Source organism: Trichosurus vulpecula, chromosome 8, assembly GCF_011100635.1.
Source record: "Trichosurus vulpecula isolate mTriVul1 chromosome 8, mTriVul1.pri, whole genome shotgun sequence".
Classification (NCBI taxonomy): domain Eukaryota; kingdom Metazoa; phylum Chordata; class Mammalia; order Diprotodontia; family Phalangeridae; genus Trichosurus; species Trichosurus vulpecula.
In genome coordinates this window covers 196,543,364-196,563,136 of record NC_050580.1, presented here as the reverse complement: position 1 = coordinate 196,563,136, position 19,773 = coordinate 196,543,364, and the positions used below count along the sequence as shown (strand labels likewise).

Sequence of the window (19,773 nt, the reverse complement as noted above, 5' to 3'; positions counted from 1 at the left end):
AGGAATTGGTATTGAAATGTTCCCATGCCCAGACTCTTGTTTCTGAAGTGGCTGATCAGGGATGAAGCAATACAGGAAAGGAATTGTTTTAAATCCTAGATTTTCTCATATACTTCATCCGTCATCCAAAGTGAAGGCAGATTGAGCCTGATATTTTTTTAAGACTTGGCCAGTGCAGGAATTTATTTCGTTTGTAATGGTTTAGTTTTTCTTGCTTTCTCAATTTGGGAGAGTAGAGAATGGAGGAAAGTGGGAGGAGATAATGTGGACCTGAAAAGAAAAGAAAATGGAATTTTAAAAATGATGTCTGCTTCTTATGGAAATCTTGGAGGAGGAGGGCCAGTTTCAGGACCATTGATGTATGGGGGAAGATCTCTGTTTTTTTTGGAAGGTAGGCACACTTGCCACTGCCACATCCTACTGCTTTAAGCCAATTGAAATTCACCTTTGAGTTAGCTCTGGCCTTAACAGATGGAGTAAATGCATGTTCTGTTTCCAGGCTCATTTATTGAAAAGACAGATCTATAATCTTAAACTCTGCCCTTTGAAATAGGCTTATACGAAGCAGTCCAAAGAGATTAAACACCTAGCTTGTGATGACTTGGCTACTTTTACGAGATGTTAGCCTATATTAACACAATTGTAGGGTCCAAAGCAGTCAGGTCATATCTGGGGTAGTCCTGGGTGATTAAAACCATGCCCTATCAGAAACAACTGAAGGAATTTTGGGGTTGTTTAGCCTGGAGATGCAGACTTAAGGAAGGCTATAGTGAAGAAGGGATTAGACTTGTTCCCCTTAGCCCTGCAGGACAAAACCAGGACTAGGGGTGGAAGTATCAGAGACACAGATTTCAGCTTAGTAGAAAGAAAAACTCAGCAGTGGTCCTGCCCACAAATGGAATGGGCTGTCTCTGCAGAGAGTGAGCCTGCTGTTCCTGTAGGTCTTGAGCAGAGATGACTCTGCAAAGCAAATATTGTATGACTTCCTTTGAGTGGGAGTGGGACTAGAAGACCGGAGCTCTTCAGAGTCTGATTCCTCAGAAAGATCTGCCTTCAGATGCTTTGTCAGGACAAGCCTGCAGGCTTGATGAGCCCTGTCACTGATGCTAAGGTAGCCTTGACACCTGGGCCTGCGTGTTCCCCTTGCCTGCCTCTGGCTTTTGCATGCCCAAACACATGTAGGTTAACAGGAGATATGTACACAGTAGATATTTGACATTATGGAGAACCCTGAGGAATCTAGGACTCTCTTGTACTTCCTGCCTTGGAAAAGATCACTAAATTCTTTCTGGGTCTATACTTGCCAGGCTGAAGTGGTTAGGCACAGTTTCTGGTCAGAGACAGATGAGTGGAAGCTCTGTTAGTCCACATAGTCCAGGGGGCAGCTTGATTTTCATGGGATGACCAGAGCTGCCTCTGTGCTAGTTTTGAGGCAGGAAGCTTTTCCTGGTAAAGGAGAGTGCTTCCTTTCTGGGGACCAGCCTCAGTCTCATGCCATTCTCCTTTCCCTGCAGTGCATTTGCCAGGTACCCCAATGGAGTGGTTGTGCACTACTTTTGTTCCAAAGAGGTCAACCCAACTGACACCTGAACTGGAGCCGTGCTGTGAGGTCAGCGGACTACAATTCCTGCCTTTCCCAGAAGAACGGAAGGAGTGGAAGCTCCTTAGGAAGCGAGAATGCCTCCAGGAGGAGTCTTCTCATTTGGACACTACATGGTACCTTACAGCCTGGAGCATCTCTGGACTAACTCTTCTCCCAACCCTGACAACAACAACGTTGGCTTTTTAAGAGGAAAAAATGACTCATACGCTTAAGTTGCTGGCAACTTCACAAAATCTCTTTGATACTTAGGATGTGAAGTAGACACATCCTCCAGTGTTTGCATTGCTACTCACTAAGAAAACTTGTTTTGAGCATTTGTAACTGAAGGGGAATTTTTCCATTAAGAACCTTTTTATAAAGGTAAATACATGACTTCACAAAGACTTGGAGGCCAGACTAACTGGAGAGTCCAGTGAGAAGAGAAAATTCTAGGAGCTGCGCCATCTGTGTAGACAGAGCAGCTGGCTTTCTATTTAAGGATGTTTGTTTTTTTCTCCATCTAGTTTTGGTGCTAGACACTCCCAAGACATTTCCCTCTCTACTCCTCCTCTTTATCTTTGTCTCGCTTTCATTTGGTTACTTTTCCTTCTCGCTTTTTCCCACAATTCCTGAGGTCAAGAATGACTAGTATTTGGCACTGTGTTATGTTTGACATGCAAGGGGTTAATTCTCCAGAATTTTTGTATCAGCTCTGGAGGTGTTAGGGGATGTGGGTGGGAAATGTAAATATGTCCTATTTGCACTGCACAATCAATTGCTCCTCCCTTTATGCAAGGGAGACCAGGAGGGCATCATTACCTTTCTAGGAAAGGAATTCTACATTCACCCTCGGTCCAAGTGGAGAATGTGGGTCCTGCCAAGTTAGGACATCGTAACCAGTTATGCCAAGTTATGACATCATAAAGACTGGACCGGCATCCGAGCTCTTGGTGTGAGATCACATTCACACACCCCTGCAGTGTTGGCTACTCCCAGCTCATTCACCAGTAGCACAGTTAAAATAGTTTAATGTTTGTAGATGATGTTATACCTTGTTTCAGGTACCGCCTATCCCTGCTGCTTGCATGCCATGCTGAATAGACCTGGTCATTAGTCTCCTGATTTGTTTTGAGAGAGCTGGTGGGTTAGGTTGCCGTACTGGAGGTGGTCGGGTCTCTGAGACATTTAGAGAAAAGATCCAGTTGAGAGCTCAAGTACATTGGTGATCATGTTCAGGGAGGGATGGGAGAAAAAGTCAACAGCAGCAAGTGGGCTTTTAAAGTACATCCTCTCCTCCCCCTCCCATCTTCTTTCCCCCAAGGTTCTCTAAAGCACTAACGGTTAGGTTGTATTCTTGCCACCCACAGGATTACTTGTGGTTCCATGGAGTACAATTTCCAGCACCCCTCACTTTAAAAAGGATTAGGACCTACTATCTCCAGCCCCACTAGACAGGTTAGGGACATGAAGGACAAGGAGTCCTGCATCCTGACCTTCATAGGGATTCTGTACACTTGACCACTTCATTTTTATTGCCCTGATACCTTTAGGGGGTTGTTGGAAGCAGGACTGAGTGATGGAGCAATGGGTCCCTTCCTCTCATTGGAGGAAGTGGCCATAGTGGCCAACTCTGTTTCCTTTACTGATATAATGACCTGACCCTGTTTTCACTCTGGCACTTTGGCATCTCTCTCCCTGTGTTGCCAGCATTGCCTTCAGGCTTGTGGGTATCTGTGGACTCTGTCGCTAAGGGGGACTGGTGATGGACTGACAGGATCCCAGGCCTCCACATGGACCTGTGTGTACTGTCTGAAGATATATTAGTAGCCTCCAGCTCAGCTTTAATATTTTGGCTAATTATTGACAACAGTGACAGAGACAGCTGGGAATAGGTCGGTGAGAATGAGGCCTCTCTCAGGAAAGCCGTGAAGCAAGTAAGCAGGAAGAGACAGTACCAGTTACCAATATGTCCATGTGTACATAGCAGCAAAGAAGAGACCTGGGACCCAGCTGCCAAGAAGGTAGCTTGGAGGTGGATAACAGGCCTCTCCTCAGCTTTCCTGCTGAAGCCCTCCTAGAGCTCATGCTGCATTGGCCTAATCCCTTGTGTCTCTGGTTTCATTTACTGTGAGCCAGATTTGTTCAGAGCAATAGAATAAAGATTATGTACGGTCTTACGTGTAGCAAGCCACTGCTTTGTCAATGCCATCCCTCTTCCTTTAGCCTTTTTGGGCCATACCGCCACCTAGCACCTACTTTTGGCAGAAATCTGCCCATTGTGAGGTTTGGCCTGCTGTATTTATCTTAGTTGTGTGTGAAATTGTCACAGCTACTAAGAGGTGCGGGGAAGGCAGTGGGGAATCCCAGCTTTGTGGGGTGAGCTGGTGATGAAGATCTCTTGTTCCCTTCAATGATGATAATAATAAAACCTAATGAACCTTTCTATCTCTAGTTTGTTTTTTACCCCTTTGTGGAATTTGGTTAAAAAACAAAAAGTGATTGATGTTTGATGCTCACATGTTTTTTGGAGCTAAGAGTAAAGTTGGGATCCCTGGCAAAATGAGGTGTGGACAGCGGCAGGTTTATGTATTTGAGCTGCTGTGGGTGATCCAACTTTAGCTCTTGCCTCCATTTTATAATATTGTAGGATTTAAAACTGGAAGGAACCTTGGAGCTCATCTGGCCCAACCCTCTCATGTTCTGTGGTAGGATCTGGCACCTCTCCCCCAGCCTACCTTGTCTAGGAGGGTGATTCAGGGCCAAGGCTAGAAGGGAAGGGAAGGATTCTGGAATGCTTCATAGAGATGTGTTTTCTTTAGGTCCTTAAGCTATCCCACATCACTCACTTGTACTAGTGACTTTGAAAGTGATCTGTCTCCTTTGCCTCCCCTGCCCCTTGTGCCCTGGAAGGGATTCCTTCCATAAAAATAAGGGGTGGGTTCTAGTTTTGTATCCCAAGGAGATCATACAAATGGGAAACAGACCCACATGTACAAAAATATTTATAGCATTTCTTTTTGTGCTAAAGAATTAGAAATTGAGGGAATGCCCATCAGTTGGGGAATGGCTGAACAAGTTGTGGTATATGAGTGTAATGGAATACTATTGCACTATAAGAAATGATGAGCAAGCCGGAGGACTTGAGAAAGACTTGAATGCACTGATGCTGAATGAAGTCAGCAGAACCAGGAGAACATCTGTACACGGTAACAGCCACATTATGTCATAACTTTGATAGACAGCTCTCAGCAATGTAAGGATCTAAGACAATTCTAAAAGACTCAGTGATGGAAAATGCTGTCCATATCCAGAAAAAGAACTATGGAGTCTGAATGCAGATTGAAGCATATTATTTGCACGCTCTCTCTCTCTCTCTCTTTCTCATTTTTCTTTTTTTTGTTTGTTCTTTCTCATGGTTTCTCCCATTGGTTCTTTTTTTTTTTTTACAACATGACTAATATGAAAATAGTTTCAATATGAGTGTATATGTAGAGCCTATATCAAATTACATGCTGGCTTGGGGTGGGGGGAGAGGAGAGATGGGGAAAAAAATTTGGAACTCAAAATCTTATGGAAGTGAATGTTGAAAACTAAAAATAAATTAATTTTGAAAAATAAAGGGTGGGGGAGAGTAAGGGGAGGGTGACAGGAAGGCAGTTGGAAGGAAAAAATGGTTTTGGCACTAATGTGATTATGGCAGGGTGCAGGTAACTTGAGAAACTCCAGAGCTATTGTTTATGTTACAGTATTGTCTCTGGCATTTTTTTTCACATTGCTGTTTCTTCAGTATTGATTAATCAATCTGTAAACTTTATTTAAAGCACAGGCACTGTGCTAAGCTTTGGGGATACAAAAAGTCAAAAGACAGTCTCTGCTGTCAAGGAACTTACAGTCGAATGGGCAAGACAACATGTAATATATACAAAGCAAGCTATATACAGGATAAATAGAAAGTAACTAACAGAAGGAACTGGGATTTAGAGGGGTTGGGGAAGGCTTCCTGTAGCAGGTGGGATTTTAGTTGGGACTTAAAGGAAGTCAGGGAGGCCGGTAGTTGGAGCAGAGGAGGGAGAGCATTCCAGGCATGGGGGACAGCCAGAGAGAAGGCTGAGATGAGGTGTCTTGCTCATGGAACAGCCAGGAGGCCAGTGTCACTGGATTGAAGAGTACCTGTTGGGGAGTAAGGTGTAAGAGGAATGGAAAGGTAGGAGGGGGCTATGTTACAAGCAACTTTGAATGCCAAACGGACCATTTTGTACCTTCTCCTGGAAGCAATAGGGAATTAATATTGAGTAGGGGAGTAATATGGTCAGATCTGCACTTTAGAAAAATCACTTTGGTGGCTGAATGGAGGATGGATAGGTATGGGGAGAGGCTTGAGGCAGACAATGCAAGTGGGAGGTGGTGAGGGCCTGCACTTAGAATGGTAGAGGAGAGGGGAACAAATTCAAGAGATGTTGCAAAGGCAAAGTCACCAGGCCTTGGCAACAGCTTAGATGTGGAGGGTGAGAGACAGTGAGGATCCAGGATGACTCCTAGGTGTTGAGCCTAAGGGATGGGAGTCTGGTGTTCTCTACAGTAACAGGGAAGATAGGAGGGGGAGAGAGTTTAGAGGGAAAGACAATGAGTATAGTTGTGGACATACTGAGTTCAAGATGTCTACTGCACATCTAGTGTGAGATGCCTGAAAGGCAGCTGGAGATTAGAGATTGGAGGTCCATAGAGAGATTGGGGCAAGGTGGGTAGATCTGAGAGAGAATCATGAGTATAGAAAATGGTAATTAAATCCATGGGAGCTGATGAGATCACCGAGTGAAGTAGTATAGAGGGAGAAGAGAAGAGGACTCTGGAGAAACAGGGCCACTTACAGCTAGAAGGTGTGATCTGGAAAAGGACCCAGCAAAGGAGACAGAGAAGGGAGTGGTCACATACGTAGGAAGGGAACCAGGAGAGAGTGTTTGTCCCCAAAACCTAGAGACAAGAGAGTATTGAGGAGAGAGGGATCAATGGTTTCAGAGGCTACAGAGAAGTCGAGGGGAATGAGAATTGAGAAAAAGCCACTGGATTTGGCAAGTAATATCATTAGTAATTGTGCAGAGAGCAATTTTGGCAGAATGGTAGTTTGGAAGCCAGACTATAAGGGGTTAATGGAGTAAAAGGAGAGAAGATGGAGGCACCTATTGTGTAGATGGCCTTTTCTAGGAGTCAGCTACAAAGGGCATAAGAGATAGAGGATGATAGAGGGGATAGCAGGATCAAGCGAGGGTTTTTCTGGGATGGAGGTGACATGGACTTGTTTGTAAACAGAAGGGTCCTCTTGGAAGAATTTGCGGATGTCTTTCCCCTCTATCTTTCATTCTGTAGAGCAACTGAAAGTGAAGGACCCAGAAATTCTCCCCCTCCCTCTTCTTTTTGGCCACCTTTTCCTCTGGGCATCAGTCACATATCCTGCTCCCTTAGCTCTCCTGTCACTTTGTCCAGGGTCATCATAATGAACATTGTGAGGCATTGGCATGTGATTGGTTGGGTGCTGATGAACAGGGTCTCCTCTGAGTCAGACCATTCATCCTCTAGTCTACAGTAAGTCCCCAGAATGGTTCCCCAAGAGTGGAGAAGATGGCAAATCTTGTCTGTTTTACTGTTTTTTCTCAGAATGGCATTCTGCACCGTCTCCTATAACTGGAAGACAGCCTCACCAGGGGAATTAGTTTCTGGGATTGTGGTTTATTTCTGTAGGCTTCTGCAAACTGCCATATGGGAGCTGTGGTAGTATGGTAAGCCACCTTAAGGTGGCAAAGACCTCCTGGCTTGAGCTGGTACCTCAGCTGAAGAAGAAAAGCCAGCTTTCTCCTTTGGTACACATGCAACCACTTGAACTTCTAGCCTTGACTTGCCCTGTGTATTATTTTCTTTTTACTCTGAATAATTTTACTTTTAAATATTGCTTGACTAGACTCCAGCTTAGGGATGAGGGAAAGGCAATGGCCTGGTTTTTACAGGAGAAAAATAGCTCCAATAACTTTGCCTCTATGTCAGATGGTGGCTGCCCGCGGTGAAAAAGGTTAGCTTTTATAGGTGGTCCCCCTGTTACAGCTTGAGGGCTGATGGCCACAGGAAAGAGAGACCTAATCTCTTCTATTGCCATTCTTCCTGTCTTTGCTAAGAGAGAGGATTCTCCTCATGGGTCAGGTTGGCTACTGTGTCTCTTCTGTGTAAAGAATACATTTGAAGCCTCGTAAACCAGATGAACCATATTCAGGGGATGTTGGCTGGGCAGAGACCGTTGGGGCACATGCAGTTCTGAGAACACCTTTGAACCTAACCCAGAAGATTTCTTAGTGGCATTTCAGAGGAGAGGTTCTTAATCCAGGGGTGATGAATCTGTGAAATAGTTTTTAAAAGTTTTTATAACCATTTCAATGTAATTGTTTCCTTTGTAACCCTATGAATTTTCTTTTCTGTGTTCAAACACATTCTGAGAAGGGGTCTATAGGCTTCACCAGGCTGTCAAAATAAAGAACCCTTTCCCTGCCTTAGAAGGCTAGTGGGTAGAACCTGAAAGCTACGTGTGGTTGACCCTCAAAATTCCAGTTGTGGTGAGGAACCCCAGGACGGCCATGGCATAAATAACAACTAGAAAAAGCCTTGGCTTTTAAGGTGCCCAGTCTTGCCATTCACTAGCTGTGCGATTTTGGAGGAAAATATTTGATTTATCCAAACTCCAGTTTTTTAATCTATAGAAAGGGAATCATATATGTATGTCCTGCTTCCCTCATGGAGTGTGATGAATCACATGAGATTCTTGTAAGGGAAGATTTGAAGGCCATAGAAGTAAGGAGATGGTTATTGTGCGGAGGCTAGACTGGTTCATTAGGACTCCATCTTGCAATAACCTCCGCACCCATCTCTGGGTTGGGAGATGGTTAGCCATCTTAAGGACCCATTCCTCTGCTGATTAACCCCCTTGCATGGAAGCCAGTCAGCATGGCTATATGTCTTCTGCCTGGGAAAACTCAGCCTGTTAACCCCCCACCTCCTGCCTCCAATAGGCTGCCACCTGGGCCTGACTACCCTATCTCTTTATCTCTGTAGCCTTAGCCAAGACGCCTGGGCCCTGCCCTGTCACACCTTGTGGTGTTGCCGGTCAGGCAAGTTAAATGTTAACTAGAGGAGAGAGGCTTAATGAGTGTCTGACTCCCTGCCCTTACAACTGAGCACACCGTCCAGGCAGCACCAACTGTTGAGAATTGGTCCCCACCCAGCTATGCTGTGGACCAGTTTGCCAAGGCAGCTTGTAGGCAGGGTGCTGCCAGTCCTGGGCGCAGTGCTGTTCCAGAAGAGAGAAAAAAGGGGATTTCAGCTAAGACATTGGCAGGTAATAAATCTGGCAAAATCTTCTCTTTAGAAAATGGGGAATATGGAAGTTGGAGGTGGGTGGGCAGGGCCTTTGGTCTCAAAGGAGGAAGAGCCCCAGCTCTGGAATCCAGGCAACCCAAATGAGCAATAAATCCAACCCTGAAAAGAGTTGTTTCATTTAGGGGTGTTCTGATCTTCTGCTGGTCCCTGAGAATTTGGTAGGGTTATTCCTTGGAGACAGTGAATGGAGAAGAGGGTTGGGAAATACTTAGCTCTTCTCAGAGGGGAACAATATTGTCGAATGAACGTTGAGTAACTAATGTGCTTTTTGTTTTAGTCTTTGTTTTTTAAAATCATGGACGTCGTACCTGATTACAGTGTCCACCTAGGGAAGGAAGGGTAGAGGTTTCTCTAGAATTCTACCCCTTCACTCCTTTCCAAAAGGCATAATGTCATCAGAACTCCCCTCTACCCATCCCTAGCCCCCTTCTGCTGTGTTCCATTCCCCTGATCTTTTGATGGAGAAGTTTGACTCCCTGGCAGCAGCTTAATGTTTCCCACCTTCTCTCTCCACTTTCCTCCCCCCGACCCAGGCTCTTCCAGAACCAGTCATACCAGTTTAAGCCCCATGACCCACCATGACCTCAGAATTTCCAAAACCTTGTCTGGGAGGCTGAGACATTTGACCTCTGCTTTGGAGCTGGTGGGCCGGTGGGCCTGACTTGCTTCATTTGCGTATGACCAGTTTGTGCCTTTGGTGCTGCCCAGTCCAGGACAATTCTAGCCAAGCGGGGGACTGGGGTTTGTGGAGTCATCATCTCTGATCCTTGGACTTCCCTCCCCATAACATTCTTGGTCCAGAACTCTGCTGCTTTTGTAGCTAGAGACTGGGCTGCTGCTTTCTTGAGGGTGGGACGGTGTGTAGAGAGGTTTTTTTGGGCCTTCAGGCTCCCTGGGATCGAGTCCAAGAAGCTTCTGTTATTGCAGCGTGAGATCTACCCGCATTATGACCTTCAGGTGAAAGTGGTGAGAGCCAGAAACATCAAAGGCACCGACCTGTGTGAGTCTTCCACTAATCTCTCTTTCCTTTCAGTTCAGTTCCCTTTTGAATAAGTGAGTGAATGAATGAGTGGAAAAGGCACTCTTTAAATGCTTATTGCTATTTGCTAATCACTATGTTAAATTCTGGAAATACAGATAGAAAGATTGACTCAGTCCTGCTTTCAAGAAGGTCAGGCTCTTAAGTGGAGGAGATAACGCATAGGAGAAAGCTCAAGTTTCAGGGTAGATGGAAAGGGGCAGCAGTGGAGCAGATGGTAAGGTCCTTAGGTCCAGTCAGGAGGTCAGAAGAGAGTGCCAGGGGCCTGGAGGGTTTAAGAGGCAAGGCAGATGGTAAGGCCTGCTGTTCCTTCACTCATCTTATCCCAGCAGGTTCTAGCAGTTAAGTAGTCCTGATGTGTTCTGAGTGTAATAACATATATTAAATATTTGGGATATATATGTATGTGTACACATATAATATCTACATTTTATCTCATTTGCTCACAGCTCTGTGAAGTAGGTTCTATTGTTATCCCCATTTAACAGATGAGGAAACTGAGGCAAGGAAATGAAATCATTTACAGGGTTCCATAGGTCGTTATCTGAGGTCAGATTTGAATTCAGGTCTTCCTAACTCCGAGTGCAGTATTCTATTCACTATCCAGATGACTGCTTCAGGGACAGAGGCTACATACCTGTAGGAAGTAGGACAATGATTACTCTTCACCTACGGCCCCTCTCTTCCAGGGTCTGAGGCAGACTGCTTTGTGGAAGTAAGACTCCCTACATCCTCGCCATTCGCTTCTCGGACAAAGGCGGTTCCCAATTGCAGCAATCCAGAGTGGAATGCAACGTTCCACTTTCAGATCCACAAGGCTGTGAAGGTGAGGAATTAGTTAAGTTGAGCAGTGAAGGGGAGAGGAGAACCACCTGCTCTGTGATTTTGTTCCAATGGCCCAAGGTGTTTAGGGACTGGTCCCAGGCTTCTCCTGACATCTCCTTCCTCATCCCACTCCACTCCTGTTCCATTTTGTATAACCACCTCCCATGTGCTGCCCCTCCTGTTTCAGAACATACTGGAGCTTACCCTCTATGATGAAGATGTTCTTCAGAATGACTCGCTGGCCTCAGTTATGTTTGACCTTGGGGGCTTGGAGCCTGGCCATTCCCACAGTCACACCTTTCTGTTCAAGGTAAGTTGACCTATCTTAAGCTTGTTCTTTCTAACTTTAAGATCAATAACAAGCATTTGTTTTTTAAGGGGTTCTTTTTTAAATTTAATATTTTATCTTTTCCCCCAATTACAAATGAAAACATTTTAAAGCATTCATTTCTTAAAACTTTGAGTTCTGAATTCTCTCCTTTCTTCCTTCCCTTGTCTCCTCATTGAGAAGGCAAAAAAATTTGATGTAGGTTATTCATGTGCAGTCATGCAAACCATATTTCCCTATTACACACGAATAACAAACATTTATTAAACTTCCTACTATGGGTAAGGTATAAGGGATACAAAGACACAATTCCTGCCCTCAAGGGGCTTACATTCTACTAGGAGATACAGACAACAAAAATTGAGCTGGCGGAAGGCACTAATAGTTTGCAGGAGGCATCATGGAGGAAGTAGCTAGCCCCTGAGCAAAATAACTATTTGGGGAGGAAAACAAGATCGTGAGGAGCAATGATGAGGAAAGAATCCGTTTTGGGCTTTGGAGATGGCAGGAGTAAATACTGAGGACAAGAACATAGGGTTTGTGAAAGGGAATTGGGGAATGGCCGAGCAAGTTGTGGGGTATGGTGGTGACAGAATACTGCTGTGCTATAAGAAAGGATGAGCTCAATGATCTTAGAAAGGCACGGAAAGGTGCATGAAATGATGAAGAGCGAAAGGAGCAGAGCCAAGAGAACATTGTATACAGTAAGAGCAATATTATTTGAGTGACTTTGAGTGGCTAAGTCATTTTGATTATCATATATACACAAATTAAAAATAAAGGCCATTTGAAGAGAGATGCAGAGAAAGAACTAATAAATAGAATTGTGTATAGAATAATTTTACATGTTTAATGGTAGCCATCTCTAGGGTGAGGAGCAGAGGAAAGAAAAAACGGAAAAAATTTATGTGATAACTTTGTATATTTGTAGGGAATAGCAAGTTGTACTTGGTAAATTTGCAGTTTCATGTGCAAATCATCTTTTTTATTCTACTGTGTTATGGAAATCTTGTTTTGTTCTGTGAATTGAAAAGAAAATAAATTTAAAAAAAGAAAGGGGAGTAGTATGAAATAAGATTTGAAAGGTTAGATAGAGACCAGATCATGGAGGGCCTCAAATGCCAGGCTAAGGAGATTGTATTTCATTGTAACAGTCCTTCTTAAACTGTGTATCGCAACCCCACAGTTTAAGAAGCACTAAAGGGGTGGTGAGTGGAGAAAGTATAAGAAGCCCTGGTCTAAAACAGAAGTTCTTAAACTTTTTTTGAGTGTTATGGGCCTTTTTGGCAATCTGGTGATGCCTTTAGACTCTTCACAATAAGGTTTTTAAATGTGAAAACTAAAATACATAAGATTACAAAGAAAATTTAATTATATTATGTTTAATATATTAAAGTTGTTAAATTATAATGCCATAATATAATTATGTTTTGTAATTATAAAATATTAATTATATTAAAATATAATCATCAAAATATATTTTTTAAAAACTCAAGTTCACGGGCCCTGGGTTAAGTAAGACCTTCTGCTCTAGAAATTTGGGAGCCACTGAAGGTTTTTGAAAAGAAGTGACATAATCTATCTTTTTTCTTTGGAAGATTATTTTGGCTGCTCTGTGAGGGAATGAATGAACGAGAAATCATTAAGTGCTTACTCTATGCAAAGCACTGTGTTAAGTGCTAGGGACAAAAATAGAAAAGCAAAATTGCTGCTGGTCCTGCTGTTTGTCCTTTGTTCTCAAAGAGGACCATGACATCAGGAAGGTGATGCCGTGACTTGCAAGTGAATCGGATTTAAGTGAGGGAGGGCCGTACAAAGTCACCAGCCTCACTTTCACCTCCAGAGCCATCTAGGTCCAGCGGCCAGATAGACACGGGGATGACTGGAGATGGCCCTGGATGCAGTGGAGAGCCTTGGCCTTTTCAAGTTAAGGTCTTTAAAAGGTTTCAGTCTGACTGAGGCCACGCCCATTCCTTTCTCAAGGAGCTCATCTTGAATTGACGCATCTAGGAGGCCTGGAAGACAGATTAGGGAGGAGGCGGATCAGGAGATTGGCTATTATGGTAGCACAAATGAGAGATGACGAACTAGCTTCGTGGTTGTGTGAGTGGGGAGAAGGCTTTGGTTATGAAAGATAATGTGGAGATGAAATCGACAAGATGTGGCGACTGACTGACTGTGCGGGTGAGTCATAGATGCCTCCAAGGATATGAGGCTGGGTGACTGGGAGGTTGATGGTGGCCTCAACAGAAATAGGGAAGTTTGCAGGAAGATCAAGTATGTTTATGGGGAAAGATTAAGAGTTCCATCTGGACGTGTCGACCTGTGGGGACACCAAAGAGCTAACTCGAAGACATCTGGCTATGTGGGACTTCAGGAGGGGAAAGAAGATTAGGTAAGAGATTTGAGTGTTCTTTGCATCAAGCCCACCAGATGTTCCTCTTTGCAAATTGTCCCTCCTGCTCCTAATTCTGCCCTCTGGAAGAACTAGGTCATCTCCTATCCAGGCTTACTTAGTCCAAGTAAGTTGTCCTCATCTACAGAAGCCAGAGATGAGTCCTGATGATCAGTTTTGCATCAAGATCTTACTACTAGTATTTGGGTCCTAGAAAGGCAACAGAAAGAGGGCTTTCAAGGTAAGACTCTGACTGCCGTCTTATGGACTTTTAACCTATGTAGAGAAAGGGCCTAGAGTGTGTGAAACAGGCAGTGTGATGCACTGGAATGTGCTATTAAATTTGGAGTTGGAGGATATGAGTTCAAATCCTGCCTCAGTTACTTACTACCTGTGTGTGACCTTGGGCTCTTGGGCTTCAAAGTTTCCTCATCTGTGAAATGAAGGACGGCTAGACTTCGCAGTGGATAGAGTTCCAGGCCTGGAAGTCAGGAAGATTCATCTTCTTGTGTTTAAATTTGGCCTCAAACACTTACTAGCTGTGTGATCCCGGGCAAGTCTCTTAACCCTGTTGGTCTCAGTTTCCTTATCTGTTGAGTTCAGGGAACTCATTTTGAGCGGGAGAAGGAGATGACAAATCACTCCAGTATCTTTGCCAAGAAAATCCCAGATGGGGTCACAAAGAGTCAGCCATGACTGAAATGACTGAACAACAAAAAAGAAAGTATAGGATGATAAGTAGAGGGTATAGCAGGGACAAATGAAGGGGTTTTTTTTTTTTAGGAGCAGGGTAGATAGGAGTATGTTGTAGGTAACAGGGAAAAAGCCAGAAGGGGAGAAACTGAAGATGAGAAACAGAGAGGGAGAAATTGATGGGGCAAGCTCTCAGGGAGAAGCTGAATTGAGGGTGCAGGGAGAAGGACTTGGCTTTGGCAAGGAGAAAGGACCACCTTATCCTTACAGGATGGGGTGAGGTTATAAAAGGGATTTGTGGTCCAGAGTAGGGAAGAAGAAATCAGTTGATAATATATGATTTCTTTTTCTCAGTAAAGCAGGAAATGAGCATAACTATTCAGACACAGGAAAGTGGAAGAACTTTTAGAACCTGGAGAGAAAAGAAGGTACTGAAGAGCTGTTGAGGCGGGGAGGTGCAATGGAATAGTCAACCAGGAGGATTAAATTTGTAGAGCCCATGTAAAGACCCAAATAATATTACATAACATGAAGTTGTAGTGGACAGCGGGGACAGTGGTGAGATTTCCTCCTCCACTGTGTAGTAGCTTAGGAGGAAGGTGGTATGAGCCAGACGACGACCCAGGGTTGAGCATTCAGTGGAGTATGAATGGTGATGGGGCTGTGGAGTCAAAGCGATGGGGAGCAGTGTATAGTTGAACTGCTAAGTTAGAGAGGCAAGACATCTCTGGGCCTCATCTATAAAAGGAGGGGGTTGGACCTGAGGATCTCAAAGGTTTATCTCTACTTTAAGTCTGGGATCCTATGACTGTGGAAAGAAGAAATCAGAAGCCAGAGTTTTACTGAGAAAATGGGGAAGAAGCCACCTTTCTGTTTCAGGAGTCAGGGTGACTCCAAGTCAAAAGATCTGGGTTCAAATCTCTGACTTATGCAACCTGTATGACTGTAGGCCAATCACTTAATCTCCCTCAATTTCTTCATCTGCAAAATGAAAGAGGTCTGTCCCAGCTCTAGATTTAGGAGGAGGGAGGGCAGAGGGCATGGAGTGATGGGAGAATAGCAGAGATGAGGATCAGAAAGGGTAACTTCCTAGTTCAGGATCATGTCAGTGGCCCAGTTCTGAGTGTTGGTGAGATCTAAAGTGCAGTCATTCAGCACCCATATAACCTACATCAGATTGACAGTAAGTCTGGGGTGGGGGGTGGGGAGGGAGGGATAGAATTTGGAACAAAAATTTTAAAAAAATGTTAAAAATTATTTTTATATGTAATTGGGGAAAATAAAATATTATGAAAACAATTTTTAAAGTGCAATCCTTCCTGTGGGTGGTGGAGGGAGAGTGAGAATTGATGAACTAGAAGATTGGAAGAAGCATTTATTAAGCACCTACCCTGTACCAGGCACTATATGAGGCAAAGTAAAAAATGAAGGGAGTTCCTGAGCTGGAGGGAGCTTACATTGTATTAAAAAGAAATAATATGTACATAAATAAATCAAGAATAAATATATACAAAGTACAAAGTGATTTTCTTTTTGCACTAAGAACTGGGAGACCCATGTAGGAGGGATTACTTGAGCTGAGCTTTGAATGGAGCCTGAGCTAGGGTTCCAAGAGGCAGCAGAGGTGAGGAAGGAAAGAGTTCCAGGCCAAAGCTGAGAGGAGAGTGATGGACTGTTAATATCCAGGAAGTAATAAGTAGGTCAATTTGGCCAGAACCTAAATAAGTGTGTGTGTGTGTGTGTGTGTGTGTGTGTCTGTGTGTCTGTGTGTCTGTCTGTCTGTGTGTATTGGGCATGTGTGTGTAACATGAAATCAGTTTGGAAAGATAGGGCAGAGCCAGACTGCGAAGGGCTTTAAATGCAAAACAGGAGTTTCTATTTTATCCTCAAGGCAAGAAAGAGCCACCAACACTTTATTTAAAAAAAAAATGCCTTATTTTTTTAAAAAATAGTAATAAATGCCTTTTAAAAATAGCAATTTTAAAAATAGTGGGTTTTAATGCTTTAAAAAATATTTAATTTATTTTCAGTTTTCAACATTCACTTCCATAAGTTTTTGAATTTTCTCCCCCTGCCTTGCCAAGACAGCATGTAGTATGAAATGGGCTCTACACATACATTCCTATTAAACACATTTTCACGTTAGTCGTGTTGCAAGAAGAACTACAACGAATGGGAGAAGCCGTGATGAAGAAAACAAAACTAAACTAAACTAAAGAGAAAAGAGTCTGCTTTGCTCTGCATTCTGATTCCATAGTTCTTTCTCTGGATGTGGATGGCATTTTCCATCATGAGTCCTTTGGAAATTTTAATGCTTCTTAAAAATAGCGATTTAAAAAGTGCTTTTTAGAAAATAGCAATTAAAATGCTTTTTAAAAAATAGCATTTTAATGTAGAGTAACAAAATAATAGGGAGCTAGAACTGGAAGCATTCTCATTGTTTCATGCACAAATGGGCATAATCTTCCATAGACTCTCGCTTTTGTACTTGCCATTGCAACCAAGATATTTTTTAAAGAAAAAGAGGAAGAAGAGAAAACAAGTCAGCAAAACATCAACACATCAAAAAAATTGCTTGAGGAATGCCATTTTGGCAATTTTACGGGTAACAGATTAGAGAGGAAGGGGAAAGTGTGGAGGGAGGGAGACCAATTAGGAGGTTATTGTAGCTGTCCAGTGATAGATAATGAGGTTCTGAATTAAGGTGGGTGATTGTATGAGTGAAGAAATAAGAAAAAAAGAGATAGAGGTCATGGAGATGGAATCCACAAGATTTGGCAACTGATTTAATGTGAGAGGTAAGAGAGAGGAGATTTCAAACCTGGATGACTGGAAAGATGATGATGCCCTTGATAGAAATAGAGGGGTTGGGAAGAGGGGTGGGTTCCAGGGGAAAGACAGTGAGTTGAATGATAATGAGTTCCATGTTGAATTTGAGATGCCTATGTTACATCCTGCTAGTGTCCAGCAGATAGCTGGAGATGTAGGACTTGATCATAGGAGAGAAATGAAGGCTACATATGTTGATTTGAGAGTCATCTGCAGAGCGATGATCGTTGTAACCATGGGAGCTCAAAAGAGCATCGAGAGTGTGTTATGATAGAAGTGAGAAGCCCAGGCCAGTTCTGGGGTACAATTATATATAAACAGGATATGGCTGATGGTCCAGTAGAAGAGACTGAAAAGTAACATTCAGGCTGGAAAGAGGAGAACTAGGTGGGAAATGCATTACACAAACTCAAGGAGGAGAGAAAAGTATGCGGGTGGTCAGCAAAGTCAAGGGAAGTCCAGAAGAGGCCTGAGAAAAGGTTACTGGATTTAGCAATAAAGAAGATGATTGGTGATTTGGAGAGAGCAATTTCACTCAAATGGTGGAGATCAGAAGCCATGTTGCAAGGGGTTGAGAGGTGAAGGATTACAGGCAAAAAAAGTTTAGTCTACTTTAAAAAAAATAGATTTTTATTGATTATCTTTTGTTTACGTACCACCTAGAATTCCCTGTGTGTCTCCCCCTTCCCAAAGATCCATTCCTTATAACAAAAGAAATGTTAAAAAAAAAGATGAAGAAAAAAATTCAAGAAAGCAGTACATAAAAAGAAATCAGATGTTCTGTGCAATGTTCCACACCCTGGACCTTTGTAAAAGAATGAGGAGAAGTGTCTTCTTATATCTCTTCTTTGGCACCAAGACTCTGAAATATTCAATTTTGTTGATTGGGTGGTAGTTCTGTCCATTTCCATTAGTACCTGGGTGAGTGTAGTCCATGCCTGGAGTTTGGAGAGGGATAGGTCAAAAAGCCAGGGGATCTAAGGGCTGAACTGGTTAACTATGCTCATTTACCTCCTTGCAGGACAAACAGGAACTGCAAGTGGAATTTCTCCTGGAAAAAGGGTAAGTTCTGCAGGATCCTGTCTGTGCTGCTCTCAGACTTAGCCCATAGCTATTCACTATCATAGAGGACACGAGCCTTAGGGTCATTCTGTGCAAATCTAGGAATTCTGGCACCTGAGGCAAATTCAGTACAGATGGGAGGGAGCAGGATTGTGGTCCAGGGGACTGATTCCCAGGAATGTATGAGAGTTGCCCTATGTCATCTGATCGTGGTGCATAGAAGAATGACCCCCACGTCAGAGCAGCTGGGAATCTGATATGCCCCTTCTCTATGGGTAGTTTATAGTCAGAGAACCATTTCTCAATCCACTGCTTGTCCCCTGGCTTCCTGGGAGCTATCTGCACCTCTTTCTAACTGAATGGAAAAAAAAATCCAAAGAAGTATAGCCCTTTTCCCAGTGTTGAGGGATCCACATTCAAGGGACCTGGAGTCTCCCTCACACTGGATGGATAACCATTATAAAGGGAGGGAACCAGCTCCTTTGTGCATCAGCATCCTGGGAAAAAGCCCAGTGGCACTATCCTAGTTACTGCTTTGTGTGCTGAACTGAATAGGACTTCACTCCTACCCTAGGGTCCACAGACCTAATTCTCAAAAACACCCTGAACTCCTGGGGCCCTAAATCAGGACTAACCAAGACTTTGCTTTTTCCCTCACCCCTGGCATGCCACTGTTTGAACTCAGCTCTTATCCCAGCTTTGGAAATGGGGAACCTAGCACCCTGGGCTTGTGTGATGTTGTAGTAGCAAGATAATCTTGTCAAAGATTATCTTGCTACTTGGTTGTGATGAGTAGCAGACAGTTCCATAAGTTCCTTGTTCTCTGCAGAAATGTGCCTGCCTCTGAAGTTATTACTAATGGGATCCTGGTGGTGAGTCGGGAAGAGTAGTTTTGAGGAGATCCTATTGCTGGGAGATGGGCATCTATTTAATCCTTCATTATGCATTTATACATTATATATTAATCACCAAGGACTAAGCTGTCTCTGAGTGGTAGAATGATGACACCATCCTCAGAGGGTTTGGGGAGGCTGTTGGTAACATCATGGGAGGCAACTCAGCTTCCAGATTCCTGGGCTTCTGTGATGGCAAAAGGAATTACAAAGAACGGCATTTCTCCTTATCAGTTTCTCCTCTCTGTCCCTACTCTGAAAAGGCTTCCGGTGTTAGCTAGCCTCTTCCCTACCTGCAGACTTTGGCCCATCTGGCTCTTTCATAGGACTGGCTTCCTAGGGTTTCCCAGGGTTCTGAAATTCTGGCAACATTCACTATATCCCTAGGCCAGGTTTCAAATGAGCTCCTCTTAGAAACTTGGGGGAGGCTGACTGGGAATCCTGAAGGACTGGGTCAGGAGACCCTGTTCAGGTGAGGAGCAGAGTATGAGTCCTGAGCGTCCAGTCCTGAGTAGGAGTGAAGGGACTACTAAAAGCTGCTTTGAGAGGGGCCTCTCCAGCCCACCTGCCCAGTCTATGATCTCTCTGGTCTTCTCCTTATCTATAGGCCCATCCCTGTCTGAGAATCCAGGGCACCATAGAAGAAAAGGCTATTGCCCTGTGGCAGGAAGGTGGTGAGTTTCTCTGGCTGCTTTTGGTTTCTTACTTTCT

General features: G+C 43.7%; 2 protein-coding genes across 2 annotated transcripts in view; both read left to right on the top strand.

Moving 5' to 3' along the window:
* VPS39 (VPS39 subunit of HOPS complex) overlaps positions 1-4,025 on the top strand; it is a 51,455-nt gene extending 47,430 nt beyond the window's left edge. The window contains exon 25 of the mRNA XM_036735452.1: positions 1,515-4,025. Within this exon, the coding sequence (XP_036591347.1) occupies positions 1,515-1,590 (76 nt within the window). The 3' untranslated portion in view covers positions 1,591-4,025. The remainder of the gene's footprint in view (positions 1-1,514) is intronic.
* A 3,113-nt stretch (positions 4,026-7,138) lies between these two features.
* The window catches only part of PLA2G4F (phospholipase A2 group IVF), a 33,368-nt gene continuing 20,733 nt past the window's right edge, over positions 7,139-19,773 (top strand). Inside the window, exons 1-8 of the mRNA XM_036736384.1 lie at positions 7,139-7,162; positions 8,675-8,957; positions 9,926-9,998; positions 10,727-10,863; positions 11,050-11,172; positions 18,129-18,169; positions 18,999-19,041; positions 19,670-19,736. Coding sequence (XP_036592279.1) covers positions 8,847-8,957; positions 9,926-9,998; positions 10,727-10,863; positions 11,050-11,172; positions 18,129-18,169; positions 18,999-19,041; positions 19,670-19,736 — 595 coding nt within the window. The 5' untranslated portion in view covers positions 7,139-7,162; positions 8,675-8,846. The remainder of the gene's footprint in view (positions 7,163-8,674; positions 8,958-9,925; positions 9,999-10,726; positions 10,864-11,049; positions 11,173-18,128; positions 18,170-18,998; positions 19,042-19,669; positions 19,737-19,773) is intronic.